The sequence below is a fragment of the Bos grunniens genome, chromosome 2 (assembly GCF_055505025.1).
Source record: "Bos grunniens cultivar Pamir isolate PY7600 chromosome 2, Bosgru_T2T1.0, whole genome shotgun sequence".
Taxonomy (NCBI): domain Eukaryota; kingdom Metazoa; phylum Chordata; class Mammalia; order Artiodactyla; family Bovidae; genus Bos; species Bos grunniens.
This window is the reverse complement of record NC_141166.1, coordinates 46,775,034-46,793,941: the sequence shown is the minus strand read 5'-3', so window position 1 is coordinate 46,793,941 and position 18,908 is coordinate 46,775,034. Positions and strand designations below refer to the sequence as shown.

The following is an 18,908-nucleotide window of genomic DNA, read 5'->3' as shown; positions in this document are numbered from 1 at the left end:
TCAAACCAGGGTCTCCTGTACTGCAGGCAGACTCTACCAGCTGAGCTACCAGGGAAGGCCTTACTGCAAGCTAGATCAATGGTTTTCTCCATAAGTGTTGTTTAGTTGCCTCTTAGCTGTCAAATACATTTCTCCATGCTTCCTCTGCTCTGCCTCAATGGAAATTAAACATCCCATGCTCCCTCACTCTCCCAGTTTCCAGGACTTCCCTGATGGCTCAGACGGTAAAGAATCTGCCTGCAAAGCGGGACATCCAGGTTCAATCCCTGGGTTGGGAAGATTCCCTGGAGAAGGGAACGGCAACCCACTCCAGTATTCTTGCCTGGAGAACTCCATGGATGAGGCTACAGCCCATGGGGTCGCAAAGAGTTGAACATGACTGAGCGACTAACACTTTCAGAGGGCAGAAGGAGAGAGAACAATTCTCACTCCTTGCCCCACTCCCCAGTTTCTTGTTGTGTCTCTCACTGGTTGTATCTTCTTTGACTTCTGGCTTTAGGACTTGGGTCACACCACTTCTTCCTGATGTCCTGAGGGGTGGTATTTTCTCCTCTTGCTAATCTCTGGATCGCCACATCATCCCTTTTAGTTTCCTAGCCCTGTTTTCCATTACCCATGAAACCAATTCCCTATGTTCCTTCTTCTTGGAAGATCCAAGGGTATTTGTGCTTTCCAAGTCATACTCATTGATACATGCGCCGGCAACTTTGAGAATTGCTAGAAATTCTTGGTCTCCCTCCCAAAATTACTACTTTGATTATGCTATTAAATGAGTGATCAGGAATTAATGTTTTCCATCTATTTGAATTCTATTTGAACTCCATAGACTTTATGATTTATGGTAGAAAATGGAAACTGACAAAAATTCTATAAATTGAAATTCTTACTTTTCAAGAGTAAACCAAAGTTTAACAATATTCAGATATTGTATTTGGTAAGAATAGAACCAATCTCTTGGTTTAAATCCTATGCTGATTAGCTAGATACTGTAATGCAGTTTCTTTTTTTTATACAGTTTCTTCCTGAGTTCTGTGTTATTAAAGAGGCTGTTTCATAGTCAAAGTTAGAAAGTCACTCCAGTGTATTAGATGCCTCAGGTCTTAGTACTATTAAACCTGTTTTTTATTATCTTTATAGTGTTAAAAGCTGTAGTATCAGATGATATTGAAATTAATAGATGTTCTACAGGCCCAGGGAGTTGCATACTATTGAATCTAGAGCTCAAGAGTTAAAGTATATTCATACCAAAGGCTAAACATACATAACTTCAAATAGAGACCCTGAAACTGGGTGGTCAGGGATAATTTAGAGCATAGCAAAGATTTGGGAAATAAGAGAATAGTGGAAAGGGGGAAAGCTGGGAAATAAAACTTTACTAATGAATACATATTTCTGAGTTTGTTCCCTAAGGTTCACAAACAAAAACACATTTACATCAAAAGTGTTTCTTTTTCATTTTAATTAAAACAAAATGGTTCTAACAAGATGAAATTTGGTTACTGATTCCTATCACACAAAAAGGACTGATCTCCAAACCATTTTGCTAATTGGAGAAATGCTATTCTTTTGGCCTCACATATCATTCTGAACTGTTTAACATTTGGATAATATCACAAATGAGCAAACATTTTTCAATATTCTCTTTTAATTTTTTTTTTTGGCCGCATTTTATGGATTTCATACTCTGGGATTGAATCATTTATATGAACTAAGCCTGCTGAAACCATTCGAGGACTTGTAAATTTTCCAGTGTAGCTTTCTCCTCTTTTGTTAACCTCTGGAGCAGTATATGGTCTTGCAAAGCGTTTGAACTGATTATGGCTATCATCTGGGCTCTTTTCTAAAAGCCTTGCTCTTGATTTTGCATTTTCAAGATGCTTAAATGAAGTCACATGTAATTCCTCAAATCTATCCGAACAATCCTAAACATTAAAATAAAAGATCAGGTTGGTGAGTTAGATTTCTTAAAAGTGCATTTTAGATTTACAAGGACTAAAGTTTATAATATCAACAAAGAATGAGAGCATTCAAATGTTTTATAGATGGTCCCTAAATTCAGACCCTACATTCAACGCCTGCCATCAGATACCATAGAAACCATACTTAAAATAATCTTATTGTTTCAAAGAATCTGTTGTTTCAAAAGATGCAAGATATGAAGCTGGAAACCAGAAATCTTAAGGGGTCTTCAGGGGTCAGACTCAGGCAAAGCCAGCCCTAATTCTCCTCTAATTTAGCTCTTCCCCAACCCCAAATATAAATTATGAACTCATTTCACTTTTTAAATCATCTAAACATTCTTTAAAAATTAACACCTTCTTTGATATATCCAACACACACATGCAGAGCTCAGCATCTATATGGTTATGTTTATTGTGATTTTTGTTGTTATTCAGTGGCTAAGTCGTGTCTGGCTCTTTGCAACCCCATGACTGCAGCATGACAGGCTTCCCTGTCCTTCACTATCTCCCAGAGTTTGCTCAAACTGATGTCCATTGAGTCTAAAATATTAAAAATTTTTGTGGACATTCTGAGACTAAACAAATTTTACATTTAAGAAAGCAACTGGAAGGAAATATGCCATAATAATTTTTTTTAAATGATGGTTATTTTAGGGTGGTGGGATTATGGTCTTTGTTTTCCTTTTTTTTTTTCAAATCTGTATAATATGACCACATTAAAAATATAATCTATAAGTACCCATAGGAGGGTATGAAGTTATCAGCCATTTCTCAGATTAGCGTAAACTTTGCAGTTTGTCACTTAAAACCTTGGGCCCCAAGGGAATGGCCACCCCATAAGCCTACTTTGATCTGGTGAGAAGGTGGGAGTAGATTAATACAGCTGGCAAGTTAAAAGAATTTAGGCAGGACTAAGAAGAATTAGGGCAACCTAACACAAACATAAACATAACTTCTTATTTTGTTTGGAAAAGTGATATTAAAGATTCCACTTATCTGAAGGAGCTTCAGAAAGTCTTCCCTCTCCAAAAACTATGAACATCTTTTACTTCCTTTTTCCTGTACATGCACACACACACTCATTAAATTACTGAATTTAGAAAAGAGAAATCCAAAGTTGAGAGAATAAGCTATGTTGATAATATTTACCCTGTGACTGATTTGCCTTACTATTTACTAAAGCTAATAATTTGCTTTCTATTTTCTCATTCAAAGATAGTTATGCACGTCAAATGATCAATATTATGTCATTTTAGAATTTGTGTTTTCCCAACTGTGGGTCATGCCTATTTATATATACTAACAGAGAAGAGCAATGTTCCATAAAATTAAAATAAGTCCCTTCCATTCTAGATTTTAACTCTGCTTTTGAATTGTTTGTATAAAGTCGGGTAGCAGAGGTACCTTCCTAATTGTTTTATGTTAGTATCAAAAATAGATTTGAATTCTCATGTTTTTCAACAAGGCAGAGGGGTGGTGATGGAAAAAAGAAAAGAGTAGAAGCTAAATTTAAACTGTAATTCATAATTCAAGAGACTAAATTCTGCATATCTCTAAGGCTTAGAAGAATAACTGGCATGTAATAGGAGCTTCATATTTGTTTTAAAAACAAAGAAAATTAAGTGATCTGAAAAAAGACTATATACTTATATCTGCATGAAAAGACAGTCCCAGCCTTTCTGTAGTATACAGCCACTGCCCGTGGTTGCACGGGGTGTGGCTGCATAACAGCCCCCGGCTGAGGGGTCAGTCAGGGCTGAAACAGCTAGCCTTCCGTACACATAACTAACTGTGTACCCTGCGCAGGCTGTGTCAGCCTGGAGTCGGCCTGGAGGAAAGAGTACTTTTTTCTAATTCATGATCTGGGGTGGGGGGTCCCTTTTATCTATTTTATACAAAGGCACTAAGTATGTTAACAGTCCCTTGATTTTCTGACTACCTTTTGAATGAGGCAAGGTGATATTTGAATGTCAGAATTTTTTTAAATTTGGAGGTCTGTATATTTTAGGGCAATTAAGGTTACACACATACTTGCATGAAGACACATACACTCTACGTTATCTAAAGAACTTTGCCAAATAAAGAAATAAAAGACTTAGAAAAATATTATTACATGTGTAGTTCTTCTTGCAGTCCAATGAAGCAATGTCCTTGGAACAGATTTTCTTAGATGGATTCCTGTGCTGGGCGGTGTAGTTGGTAATGCACTATCTATCTTGTTAAATGACTTTTTTTGTTTGCTGACACGATCTCTTTCTTTTCGGACCTTGGGCTTTAGATTTTCTCTCTTTAGTACTTCCGGGAAGAGAGATGGTTTTGAGTTTTTCTCAGCTATTAAAATTTTAAGCAACTGTGATTCAGGCACCCAGGCATATTTTTCGTTGCAAAGTTCATTTGGTTTGGTGTAAAGGGTTTGTATTTCTTCTTTGTAATGTGTAAATATTTCTAAATGTTGTTTTTTATTATTGTTGTTATTTCCTTTCAATCTCTGACAATACTGGTCTTCTAACTTTGATTTCTCTCCAGCCTCTGAATTGAGGCAAGTTAGATTATTATTTTGCCTGGAAGGAAAAGTGAATTTGTTTACATATTCCTCATCTTCATTTGGCATCTTGCAATTAGGAATTCTTTGATATGGTGACAATACTGCTTCAGGTTTTTCCTGTACCATCAATTTATAGGTGTTACAGTGATCCTTTTTGTCAAGAGACTTCATTTTTAGTGTCTTTTCAAAGCAAGCCTTTGATTGAGTTATTTTTGATTTACCATTCCAATTATGTTGGTCTTGACTCTCTGTTTTAAATTCAAAATTTTCTTCATGAGGAAACTGCATGAAACCATGTTCTTTCTTTTTTTTCTTAGGCACTGTATCTGTAAGTCTTTCTGAAGACTTATTTAGTGGAATCACCTGAGTGTTTTTGTTGGAACAGGGTTTTACTTTAATTGATCTCAGTATTTTAGCTTCTTGAGAATGTCTTTTCTGTTCCTGAATTATTGGTGGGTTTTCTTTAATATTTTCTAAGGAAAAAACTTCTTTTTCTTCCTTTTTGGTCAACTCTGTTTCTACAAGTCTTTCCTCAGGAGCTTTTTGTAAAGTGGTTTTCTGAGCAATTTTTGAATATTTATTTTGCTTGTCTGAATGCTCCGCCACAAACTGATTTTCATCTCTTAAAGACAAATCTGGCTTTATACATTTTAGTGGTGTGGAACTAAAATTAACCAAATTTATGTGCTGGCTTATCCCCTTTAATTGCCTTTCTGTGATTAGTCCTGATTTTGACAGTTTTTCTATAAAAAGGCTCTGAAGGTGTTTGCTTAAATCAGCTTTTAGATCTAAAATTTCATTTTCTGATAAAGCTATAAGATAGCTTTGTAGAGATTTACTTAAGGGATATTTCATGTTTATTTCAAGTCTACTGCCAAAACTCCTGCTTGAAGTATCTTGTCCTAACTCCTGGAAAGATACTGAGGCACTTTGAGCTCTTAGAGAAGATACTTTTGAGCACATAGGGTCAGATTCTGTCTCTTTAAATAAACTGTTGTCTGAAAGGTTTTTCAGAAAATAGTTTTGGAGAACTTCATTTAAAAAAGATCTTAGTTTTATTTCCAAATGTTTATCTATGAAATTATGATTAAAATTATTTACAAAAGACATGATTTCTTTTACAGTTTCTGAATATTTCTCCAGAAAAATATTTTGTCCTTTTGGTTCTACTTTCTCATTCATCAAATACAGATTTTGATAGATTTTTGGTAAGTCTTCTTTGGTGATATGTCCTGATTCTGAAAGCTTTTCTACAAGGTAATGCTGGACATGTTTACTTAATTCAGATTTTAAATTTTTTATTTCTGACTCTGAGAGTTCTTCTAGAAATATACGCAGCTTTGGATTCAAAACAGGTTTTCTGTCCAATTTGTCTGCTGTATCAAAATTCTCTTCGATTTCTTCAAGGTCTTCTGTCTTATTTTGAAAAGGATGTTGAATTAGTCTTTCTAATTCTTTTTCTGGTGGTCTGTTTTCAGATTGATTATATTTGAAAAAAAAGTTAAATATGTTTTTCAAAAAAGATTTTAACATTATTACATCAGAGTCATTAAGTTTACCTGTTAATGAGGTACATAAGTTTTCTAAAGTAGAACTTGTATCATTTTCTTCTCTATCAAGTCTCTGACCATTATTACTTGGCAAATCTGATTTTTTATCTGGTGTCGACTGGTATTTTGAATCATGTGGGGGTGTATTTTGGCCTTTGTCTATGAATTCAACTCTTTTAAAAGAAGAAGTGGTTTCTTGGTGAATGATGGCTGAATTCTGGTCTGAAAGAGGTTCTGCTTTGCCTCTGATTTCTGAATACTCCTCTGTGGAATCCTTTGGCTTTTCTTCAGCAAAAGCTGTCTCTGTATCCAGCAAAAAACCTTTCTGGTATTCTTGATCTAATTCTATCACTTTGATTATCCCTGATTCTAAAAGAGTATCTACAGGAAATGCCTGTATTATCTGGCTTATAACAGAATTGGCTGGTGGAAATTCTATTTCATTACTGCTTTCTTCATAGTGGGGAACTAGAACACTGGAAGACAGCGAACTCTCCCAAGCTGTGGGTAACTGCCTCTGTGAGTCTATCTGTGTTTCACTCGCTTCTTTCACTCCTTTTGCCAACTCTGAGAAGATCGGTGCAGTGAATATTTGCTTTATAACATAATCATATACAAGGCTATTCAAATCTGGTTTGGAGCTAGATATTTCACTTTTTGAATGTTTCTTTTTGAAACTACTCTTTTTTTTAGTTGGAAAATCTATCTCACCAGGCTGTAAGTGTTTTTCAGAGACAGGTTCCTCTTCTGCCTCAGGAGAATTTCCTGGTCTGCCTTCTGAAAGTGAATCTGGGGGAATATTTTTAATTATTTGACTTAAAAGAGACTTTGAATTTAAAATGCCTCCTTCTGAATGCCAGTTACTTAAATCTTGACTTTTTTCAAATACTTTATCTTCTAAACTACTTGGTTGTTCATCATGGATAACCAGAAGTGGAGAACTGTAACTTTTCTTTCTTGCTTCAGGGTCCATAGAAATACCTGGTGTAGAAAATAATCTATCTGAAAGGTCTTGCAGATTTTTACTTAAAATTGACTTGAGCACCATTGATTGTTTTAAATTTTCTATGTGGGAAGTAAGACTTAATGATTTTGAGAGGCGACATTTATGTACATTTACTTTTCCAGTCACTGATGAGTCTCCCTCAAAGTTTGGTAAAGAAACATGTGGTAGTTTTTCTTGTAACATATTCTTAGCGTCTAAAGTCTTTATTGTGGTGATACTAGGATGATGAGCTAAATTATTCTTAGTGTCTAGAGTCTTTATTGTGATGATACCTGGATCATGGGCCACATTATTCATAGGGTGTGAAGTCTTTACTGTGGTGATACCAACATCACCAGCTAAATTATTCTTAGTGTCTAAAGCCTTTTCTGAAATGATGTCAAGATTATGGGGCCAGGTTTTACTAGCAGGTCTTGAAGTTTTTGAATGTGTTGGGTAAGGAGGGTCTTGATCTTCATGCTCTATAATCTCTGCACTTAAAATATTTCTACATTTGAGCATATCTTGGTCTTTCCTTTTTTGAACTGACATTTTGTTGTTTATATTCCTTAGAAAAGGATCAAAACCATTCTTGATGTTGAATTTCTGGAATTATAATATTTAAAAAAGGTAAGAAATTCTGAAACATTTGAAATTTATAATAAAATTTCTACTTAATTTTCTGTGAGCAATCTTCCAATTTATTCATCTTCCTACCTTTTTACCAAGAGAAAACCAACTTTAATTATTTTAAAATATTTAAAGTTGGAATAATAATGAGAATCATAGTGCAAATTTTTCAAATTCCTAATTCTTATACTATGTTGTGTTCAAGAGCTTTTTGCTATCTGAAAGATTTTGAACACTTAAAAGGCACTCATCAATAGTTTTTCTTTAAGAACTCCATTTCCAGAGTTAGCTGAATTTGCTTAGACAAAAGCTAACATCATAATCTAAGTCCTATCCATATAAATATTTTAGTAGCAATGGGGGTAACTTTTTTAAAATGCAAGGCAAGTAATAGATATTCCATTAAAAGTATTCTCTAAAGATTGATTTGGGAGCATAGATCATTTGAGAATTTAAACAGTGATGTCCTTAGTATGTTACAGTAGAATCTTGCTGTTTGATAAATATATATGCCTCCCTCAGAAACTGTAGAAAACAGTACACAAAGTTCCAAAGTACAGCGAAATGTCAGTGTAATAGTTACAGGCAATTTTGTAGCTCTGAGATTAGGCTATTCTATTATTGAAGTAGCCTTTCAAAATGAAGTCTCTTATTCAAACTTTTTGTTCATACTCCCATTATTCAATTTAAAAGGCAAAATGTGAAATAATCAACCTAGTATTTGTTTAGTTCATATGGTTTTCAAATGTTAATTGATACCCAGGCAACAGCATCAGAATCCTTGTTTTTTTTTTTAAAAAAATACAAATTCCAGGCTCCATTTCCAAATTCAGATTTATTAGGTCAGAGGTGGGACCTGGGAATGTGTATTTTTGTAAAGATAGGTGAGTGCTTCCAATGGGTAGTCTGGTTTTGGAACCACTGAATTACACAAAGTATTAGAGAAACCTATTATTAAGTATAATTGCTATTGGGATAAGAAAACTCAGGACTCACCTGATATGCTGGTTTGAATTCTGTATATTCTGGTTTGAAACATGGTGAAATGTATTCTTTTGGTGAGAAAACCACCTTATAAAAAGAGAAGTTTTAATTTTAGACTGCTTGTAATGAAAGGATACTTCCCAAGATAATTTTACTCATTCAATAGTTATTAAAGATAGTAAACATTTTAAAAACTAAAGAAATATTTTCCTCATAACTACGTAATTTGCTAATAATCAAAAGAAGTTTATATCAGACATATATAATAATCTTCACTTCCCTGACACTACAATACTCTATCGAATCTGTAAAACCAAAATAATGCTCAGCAACTTTAAGCAGAAACAAAAGTAGAAAAGAAAACAGAACTGTTAAAACAAATTTAATCTAGTTTTAAAAGGTTGTGAAACGCTTTAGATAATAAGTGGCATCTGATATTATAGTGAGACAACAATTTCAATGACTCTCAACCTGTAATTGTTAAATGGGTAACTACTGCCTAAGGAAACACTTTATGCTAAATCAAGGTGTTCAGGAAAATTACAGAAACACTGAATTTTTGCAGATGGAAGACACTTTGTATATGTGTGTGCTCAGTCACGTCCAACTCTTTGTGGCCCCCTGCTCTGTAGCCTGCCAGGCTCCTATGCCCATGGAAGTTTCCAGGCTAGAATACTGGAGTAGGGTGTCATTTCCCACTCCAGGGGATCTTCCCAACCCAGAGACTGAACCCACTGGTAGGCAGATTCTTAACCACTAGCACCACCTGGGAAGCCCAGAAGACGCTTCAGAGATAATCAAGACCTACTCTCTGTTTTACACAAGAACCTGCAGTTGAAGTTTTGCCCTAAGTTACCAGATTAAATCCTAGGCATTCTAAATTTTCATCCGACGTGCCTACTACCACACAATGAAAACTGCAGTGAAAGACAATGGCGCTTTGAAAATATCATAAGATGCATGTATACCTCCAACTCGTTAATGATACTATCTCTTTGCAGAACACTTAGTATTATAAAGCACTTTTCTCTACACTGTTTCCTTTAGTCTGTAGCTGCTTCATTATATATCAAGTCAGTTAAAATAATTCAATGAATGATGCTTTCATAAGAAATGCTTTTGGTTTAAGTATTCGTTAATATTAAGCAGTCATAACATGACTTTATTCTTATATCTTCAGCAGTTTCCCATGTTATGTTATTAACTACCGTTAGACACTGACTTTAAATGATTTCTCCAAGTATCTCAGAATTCCCCACTACAGTTTCTCTCCTCCAGAAAAACGTGTCTTAATTTGGAACTCTACAAATACATCTCATTCTTTTCCACATCTGTTCTTTTGCTCATTTTATTTTTCCTTGAACTTTCCAAAATCTCTCTTTAAAAGTTTAAATTCTAACATTTGAAAGTTTGTTGCTTTAAGTCAATTTAGTAGAAAAATTAAAGTTAAATGAAATATGTCTGACAAGGAAGTGGAAGAATAAGTAGTAGGAAAAAAAAATTAAAGCTCCCCCCTAATATATAAGCATGGAAAAATATATGAAAGGATACAAAATGTTAACGTTGTTTTCTCAAGGGAGAAAACTCTGGACAAAAGGTAAGATGATGACACTATTAAATTTTACTGTTAACTCTATATTATTGATTAGATGAACATCCAATACTTTTGTGAGTTAAAAAATCCAGGACAGTTGTTATTCAGTCCCTAAGTCAATGTCCAACTCTTTGTGACCCCAGGAACTGCAGCACCCCAGGCTTCCCTGTCCTTCACTATCTGAGTTTGCTCAAATTCATGTTGAGTCAGTAATACCATCTACCCATCTCATCCTCTGTTACCCCCTTCTCCTTCTCCCTTCAATATTTCCCATCATCAGGGTCTTTTCCAGTGAGTCAGTTCTTAACATCAGGTAGCCAAAGTATTTGTGTTTCAGCTTCAGCACCAGTCCTTCCAATGAATTTCAGGATTGATTTCCTTAAGGATTGACTGGTTTGATCTCCATGTTGTCCAAGGGACTCTCAAGAGTCTTCTCCAGCACCACAGCTCGAAAACATCAATTCTCTGGCTCTCAGCCATCTTTATGGTCCAACTCTCACATCCGTACATGACTACTGGAAAAAGCATAGCTTTGACTATATGGACCAGCAAAGTGATGTTTCTGCTTTATAATACACTGTCTAGGTTTGTCATAGTTTTTCTTCCAAGAACCAAGTGTATTTTAGTGGCTGCAGTCACTGTCCGCAGTGATTTTGGAGCCCAAGAAAATGAAATCTGACGCTATTTCCCCAAATACCCTCCAGGGAAGCTTGCCTGTCACACAGAGCATGCCTATACAGCCAACATACTCCTTCATTCACAAACATAAAGCAAACCAACAAAACTCATCAGATATGTGAGGAAAATCAGTATATGTAAGTGAAAGATCAATAAGAATAAACAGAGCTAACCCCAGAGTAAATAGAGCTATTTCTGAGGAATGCAGGGGGAGAATGACCCTTGGAAAGATTCAAAATAGTATCCTCGGAAATATTTAGAAGGGCATTGATTTCCACATAGCTATATAATCAGTTCAGTTCAGTTGCTCAGTCGTGTCCGACTCTTTGCGACCCCATGAATCGCAGCAGGCCAGGCCTCCATGTCCATCACCATCTCCCGGAGTTCACTCAAACTCACGTCCATCGAGTCAGTGATGCCATCCAACCATCTCATCCTCCGTCGTCCCCTTCTCCTCCTGCCCCCAATCCCTCCCAGCATCAGAGTCTTTTCCAATGAGTCAACTCTTTGCATGAGGTGGCCAAAGTACTGGAGTTTCAGCTTTAGCATCATTCCTTCCAAAGAATACCCGGGGCTGATCTCCTTTAGAATGGACTGGTTGGATCTCCTTGCAGTCCTATATAATAGGCACGTCAAATTTAATGTATACATAATAGGATTCTAGATTACCTCCCTGCTCCCCACTTCCCTCAAAACACACACACACACACACACACACACACACAAAACCTTGGCTTTTCTCTATTTTTCCTCATCTCAGGTAATGGTGCCACCTCTACTGAACTGTTAGACCAGAAACCTGTCTCAACCTTTCTGTCCTCCTCTTCATATGTAAGCCAGCATTAAGTCCTATGCCTACTGCCTTCAAAATATATTAAATATCCAATAATATCCTACCACCACCTACTACCCCTGCAGCACAAGTCACCATCATCTCTTTCCAACAAGAGTCTCTTAACTAGTCTCTTGCTCCCTGTGACACAGACTGACAGTTACTTTCCCAAAATACATATTATTTCAAGAACCTCAATATTTTAGGAGCAAAAATGTCCCTTACTCAAAAAGCTACATCTTCCAGCCTCCTTTAAAAGACAGGAGTGGCCATGTAACAAGGTTCTGGCCAACTACATATAGCTGAAAACTGTTGGAAGATGCTTCTAAGAGTATATCTTAAAACAGAGGCAGACTGAGCTGACAGGTACTTAGTCAACCTTTATTCCTTTCTTCTTCCTGCCTGGAACACATCATGATTCCTAGAAGTACAGAGTTCATTTAGTGTTACTCTATACTAACATGCATATGCTGACAATAGATTCCAGAAAGAAAGGACACGTGGGTCCAGGATGACATCACAAAAACCACTGCACTACTATTTAAAGCAGTGTTTCTAAATTTTTGTTTATAATTCTTAACTGATTCAACAACTTCCACACATACTGAGTCTATTCATCCACAATGGAATGAAGCTAGAAATCAATAATAGAAGGAAACTGGAAAAATAACAAATATGAAGAAAGTAAACACTTGTAGCAATAAGTACACGCAGTGCCCAGAGCTTGATTTACAAATATTCTCTAGTAAAATAACCAGGACTTTATGTAGAAACTATTGACATGACTGGGTAAGAAAAATTCAGTATGAGCCTGGAACATCATAGAGCACTAAAAACTATGAAAATGCTCAAAAAATAAAAGGATAGGGGCATGTCATTGGGACACAGGACACACTGAAAGTCCCAATGGCCAAAGCTTGAAAAATTAATACAACAAAATACATAATACCATAGATTATAATTATATATATATATATATATATATATAGCTATACTCATGAAAAATACACCCTTGAAAGTAGGCTAGAGTTAGGGACTTACTTCAAAAAATCCAAGCAGTGAAAGCAAAAAAAACAGTAACTGCACCGTAGAGAAACCTGGCAATCAAGACCTAAACGAGGTAGGGGGTGGGGGGGAGGCGGTCCTAAGATGGCAGAGGAATAGGATGGGGAGACCACTTTCTCCCCCACAAATTCATCAAAAGATCATTTGAACACTGAGCAAATACCACAAAACAACTTCTGAACACTGGCAGAGGACACCAGGCACCCAGAAAGGCATTGTCTTTAAAAGGAGGTAGGACAAAAGATAAAAAGAGAGACAAAAGAGTTAGGGATGGAGACCCGTCTGGGGCGGGGGAGGAGTCTTAAAAGAGGAGAAGTTTCCAAACACCAGGAAACCCTCTCACTGGCGGGTCTGTGGGGAGTTTTGGAATCTCAGAGGGCAACATAACCAGGAGGAAAAAATAAAATAATAAAACCCACAGATAACAGGCCTAACTGCAACTCCCAGTGGAGAAGTAGCCCAGATGCTCACGTCCACCACCAGCAAGTGGGGGCTGAACAGGGAGGCCCCGGCTGCATTGCTTAAGGTAAGGACTGGGCCTGAATGCCCTCAGGGCAATCTGATGGAGCTAACGTGAGATAGCAACCCAAACCGTGGGATAGCCAGAGAGGAAAAAAAAAAGAAGAGGAAAGAGAGAGAGAACTTTCCTGCGAAAAGCTCTAACCTAAGGCACTGCCGGAGAAGGCGATGACACCCCACTCCAGTACTCTTGCCTAGAAAATTCCATGGACGGAGGAGCCTGGTAGGCTGCAGTCCATGGGGTCGCGAAGAGTCGGACACGACAGAGCGACTTCACTTTCACTTTCATGCATTGGAGAAAGAAATGGCAACCCACTCCAGTGTTCTTACCTGGAGAATCCCAGGGATGGGGGAGCCTGGTGGGCTGCCGTCTACGGGGTCGCACAGAGTTGGACACGACTGAAGCGACCTCAGCAGCAGCAGCAGCAAGGCATTGCCGGCCCGCTTACAGAACAAAGGACTGAGCGAATACCAAAGGAGAGTTAGCCGGCTGCGGACGGCCCATCCCCCACCGGAGGCTGGGAGGCAGGCAGGTGACAGCCAGAGCCAGAAGGAAAGGGGCAAACTCGGCCCCAGAGATGGCATCCCCTACCAAACTGTGAGCAGGCTCCCAGTTGCTAACAAGTCTTCCTGGGGTCCTGGACGGTTGACATCCATCAGGAGGGTCACAGCCAGAGATTAGCACCCCAGAAGAGACACACAGCACACCTGAGACGGCACTCCGGCTGCACACCCAGGAAACTGAGCAGCTGGGACTGAGAGGTGATAAGATGCACCACCCAGCTGGGAAGAGTGTGCTTGCCAAGCACCTGGTTGCCTGAGCTGCTCCGACCTGGGAAGGGCACAAAACGCAGGCCCAACTGAGTCTGTGCCTTTGTGGAGTACCTGAGAACCTGAACCTGAGCAGCGTAGATCTGGGAAGTGTACGCAGCCCAGGGCTCGCCTTAGGCAGTTCCCCCGCAGAGCAATCTGGAGCCTGAGCAGTGTAGACCGGGAAAGCACACACGCTGTGAGCAGGTGCAAACCCAGTGTGGCCCAGACACTGCGAGCACTCCCCACACACGCCAGTGATATTTGTTTGCAGCATTCCTCCTTCCCCGCAGCACAATTGAACAAGTGAGGGTAAATAAATGACCACTTTAGCACTCTTGTGTGAGGGTGGACATTAGATACTGAAGAGACTTGCAAACAAAGCCAAAATAAAGAAGAGGGAATGGCTTTGGAAGTGACAGGTGCAACAGCTTAAAACCCTATAGTTAGCACTGGCATTGGAAGGGACCTACAGACCTTGAGAAGAAGTGTAAGGTCGAACAAAGAACTATCTGAAACTGAACTGACCACACACTGCCCTCAACAGCTCCAGAGTAATTCCTAGATATATTTTACTATTATCATTAATTAAAAAAAATTTTTTTTATTTTTAAGTTCTTTATTACTCCTTTAATTTTCGTTTTTAAAACCTTCTATTACCTTGAAAAAAAGATGCTATTTTTAAAGCAAATTTCATATTTTTTATATATAACTTTTGCGATTTTGTTTTTTTATATTTTAATATTGTATTTTTGAGAGTCTAACCTCTACTCTAGATTTTTAATCTTTGCTTTTTGGTATTTGTTATCAATTCTATACCTTTAAGAATCCAATCTTCAGTACACATTTTTACTTAGGAGTGTAATTACTGGCTTGATTGCTCTCTCCCCTTTTGACTCTCCTTTTTTCTCCCCCAGGTCACCTCTATCTCCTCCCTCCCCCTTCTCTTCTCTGCTTAACTATTAACTCTATTAATCTCTTTGGGTGTTCTGGGCTATGGAGAAAACTTAGGGAACTGATCACAGGCTAGACTGGTCTCTCTCCTTTTGACTCCCCCTTCTCTCCTCCTGGTCACATCTCCTTCCTCCCTCTTCGATTCTCTATGGAACTCCATGAACCTCTCTGAGTGTTCCAGAGTGTGGAGAGCAAATAGGGAATTTATTACTGGCTAGACTGCTCTCTTCCCTTTTGATTCCCTCTCTTCTCTTCCTGGTCACCTCTATCTCCCTCCTCCCTCTTCTCTTCTTCATGTAACTCTGTGAACCTCTCTGGGTGTCCCTCACTGTGGAGAAGCTTTTTCACCATTAACCTAGATGTTTTATCATCAGAGCTGTACGGATGGAGACGTCTTGAGGCTACTATAAGAATAAGATGGAAAGCCAGAGGCAGGAGGCCTAAATCCAAAACTTGAGAACACCAGAAAACTCCTGACTCCAGGGACTATTAATCGACAAAAGCTCATCCAAAAGCTTCCATACCTACACTGAAACCAAGCTCCACCCAAGAGCCAACAAGTTTCAGAGCAGACATACCAAGCTAATTCTCCAACAAAACAGGAACATAACCATGAGCACAAAAATACAGGCAGCCAAAAGTCACACCAAACCCATAGACACCTCAAAACTCACTACTGGACACTTCATTGCACTCCAGAGAAAAGAGATCCAGCTCCACCCACCAGAACACCCATGCAAGCTTCCCTAACCAGGAAACCTTGACAAGTCACTCGTCCAACACCATCCGCAGGGAGGAACCTCCAGAATAAAGAGGAACCACAAACTTCAAGCATACGGAAATTCTGACCACCCCAAACACAGCAACCTAAACAAGATGAAAAGGCAGAGAAATATTCAGCAGGTAAAGGAACATGATAAAAGCCCACCAATCCAAACAAAAGAGGAGGAGATAGGGAGTCTAACTGAAAAAGAATTCAGAATAATGATAGTAAAAATGATTCCAAATCTTGAAAACAAAATGGGGTTGCAGATAAATAGTCTGGAGACAAGGACTGAGAAAATGCAAGAAAAGTTTAACAAGGACCTACAAGAAATAAAAAAGACTCAATCAATAATGAATAATGCAATAACTGAGATCAAAAGCACTCTGGAGGGAACCAACAGTAGAATAACTGAGGCAGAAGATATGATAAGTGAGGTGGAAGACAGAATGGTGGAAATAAATGAAGCAGAGAGGAAAAAAGAAAAAAGAATTAAAAGAAATGAGGACAACCTCAGAGACCTCTGGGACAATATTAAATGCCCCAACATTCGAATCATAGGAGTCCCAGAAGAAGAAGGCAAAAAGAAAGGCCATGAGAAAATACTTGAGGAGATAATAGTTGAAAACTTCCCTAAAATGGGGAAGTAAATAGCCACCCAAAACCAAGAAACCCAGGGAGTCCCAAACAGGAGCAAGCCAAGGCAAAACACCCCAAGACACATATTAATCAAATTAATGAAGATCAAACACAAAGAACAAATATTAAAAGCAGCAAGGGAAAAAACAACAAATAACACACAAGGGGATCCCCATAAGGATAACAGCTGATCTTCCAATAGAAACTCTTCAGGCCAGGAGGGAATGGCAGGACATACTTAAAGTGATGAAAGAGAAAAACCTACAGCCCAGATTACTGTACCCAGCAAGGATCTCATTCAAATATGAAGGAGAAATCAAAAGCTTTAAGACAAGCAAAAGCTCAGAGAATTCAGCACCACCAAACCAGCTCTTCAACAAATGCTAAAGGATCTTCTCTAGACAGGAAACAGAAAAGGTTTATAAACTCGAACCCAAAACAACAAAGTAAATGGCAACGGTATCATACTTATCAATAATTACCTTAAATGTAACTGGGTTGAATGCCTCAACCAAAAGACAGAGACTGGCTAAATGGATACAAAAACGAGACTTTTATATATGTTGTCTACAAGAGACCCATCTCAAACCTAGGGACACATACAGACTGAAAGTGAAGGGCTGGATAAAGATATTTCACGCAAATGGATACCAAAAGAAAGCAGGAGTAGCGATACACATATCAGATAAAATAGACTTTGAAATAAAGGCCATGAAAAGAGACAAGAAGAACACTACATAATGATCAAAGGATCAATCCAAGAAGAAGATATAACAATTATAAATATATATATGCACCCAACATAGGAGCACGGCAATATGTAAGGCAAATGCTAACAAATACGAAAGGGGAAATTAACAGTAACACAATAATAGTGGGAGATTTTAATACCCCACTCACACCTATGGATAGATCAACTAAACAGAAAATTAGCAAGGAAACACAAACTTTAAATGATACAATGGACCAGTTAGACCTAATTGATATCTATAGGACATTTCACCCTAAAACAATGAATTTCACCTTTTTCGCAAGTGCATACGGAATCTTCTCCAGGATAGATCACATCCTGGGCCACAAATCTAGCCTTGGTAAATTGTAAAAAATTGAAATCATCTCAAGCATCTTTTCTGATCACAATGCAGTAAGATTAGATGTCAAATACAGGGGAAAAAAAACTATTAAAAATACAAACATATGAAGGGTAAACAACACACTTCTGAATAACCAACAAATCACAGAAGAAATCAAAAAAGAGATCAAAATATGCATAGAAACATATGAAAATGAAAACATAACAACCCAAAACCTATGGGATTCAGTAAAAGCAGTGCTAAGGAGAAGGTTCATAGCAATACAAGCCTACCTCAATAAACAGGAGAGAAATCAAATAAATAACCTAATTCTACACGTAAAGCAACTAGAAAAGGAAGAAATGAAGAACCCCAGGGAGAGTAGAAGGAAAGAAATCACAAAAATTAGGGCAGAAATAAAGGCAAAACAAGTAAAAGAGACCATAGCAAAAATCAACAAAGCTAAAAGCTGGTTCTTCAAGAAGATATATAAAATTGACAAACCATTAGCCAGACTCATCAAGAAACAAAGGGAGAAGAATCAAATTAACAAAATTAGAAATGAAAATGGAGAGATCACAACAGACAACACAGAAATACAAAAGATCATAAGAGACTACTATCAGCAACTATATGCCAATAAAATGGACAACTTGGAAGAAATGGACAAAATCTTAGAAAAGTATAACTTCCCAAAACTGAATCAGGAAGAAATAGAAAACCTTAACAGACCCATCACAAGCCCAGAAACTGAAACCATAATCAGAAATCTTCCATCAAGGAAAAGCCCAGGACCAGATGGCTTCACAGATGAAGTCACCCAAAAATTTAGAGAAGAGCTAACACCTATCCTACTCAAACTCTTCCAGAAAATTGCAGAGGAAGGTAAACTTCCAAATTCATTCTATGAGGCCACCATCACCCTAATACCAAAACCAGACAAAGATTCCACAAAAAAAGAAAACTACAGATCAATATCACTGATGAACATAGATGCAAAAACCCTTAACCAAATTCTAGCAAATAGAATCCAACAACATATTTAAAAGATCATATATCATGACCAAGTGGGCTTTATCCCAGGGATGCAAGTTCAGTTCAGTTCAGTTGCTCAGTAATGTCCAACTCTTTGCGACCCCATGAACTGCAGCACGCCAGGCCTCCCTGTCCATCACCAACTCCTGGAGTCCACCCAAACCCATGTCCATTGAGTCGGTGATGCCATCCAAACATCTTATCCTCTGTTGTCCCATTCTCCTCCTGCCCTCAATCCTTCCCAGCATCAGGGTCTTTTCCAATGAGTCAGCTCTTTGTGTCAGGTGGCCA

The 18,908-nt window shown here is 37.9% G+C and overlaps 1 protein-coding gene across 1 annotated transcript; it reads right to left on the bottom strand.

The window, feature by feature from the left end:
* Nucleotides 1–1,442: 1,442 nt before the first annotated feature.
* Nucleotides 1,443–16,073, bottom strand: LOC147378027 (cation channel sperm-associated targeting subunit tau-like). The gene is made up of 3 exons (XM_086345905.1): nt 13,674–16,073; nt 8,668–8,742; nt 1,443–7,647 (listed from the first exon to the last, which is right to left on the bottom strand). Exons 1-3 carry the CDS (start codon nt 13,926–13,928, stop codon nt 4,057–4,059), a joined length of 3,921 nt encoding a protein of 1,306 aa, XP_086202031.1. The 5' UTR covers nt 13,929–16,073; the 3' UTR covers nt 1,443–4,056.
* Nucleotides 16,074–18,908: the final 2,835 nt, after the last annotated feature.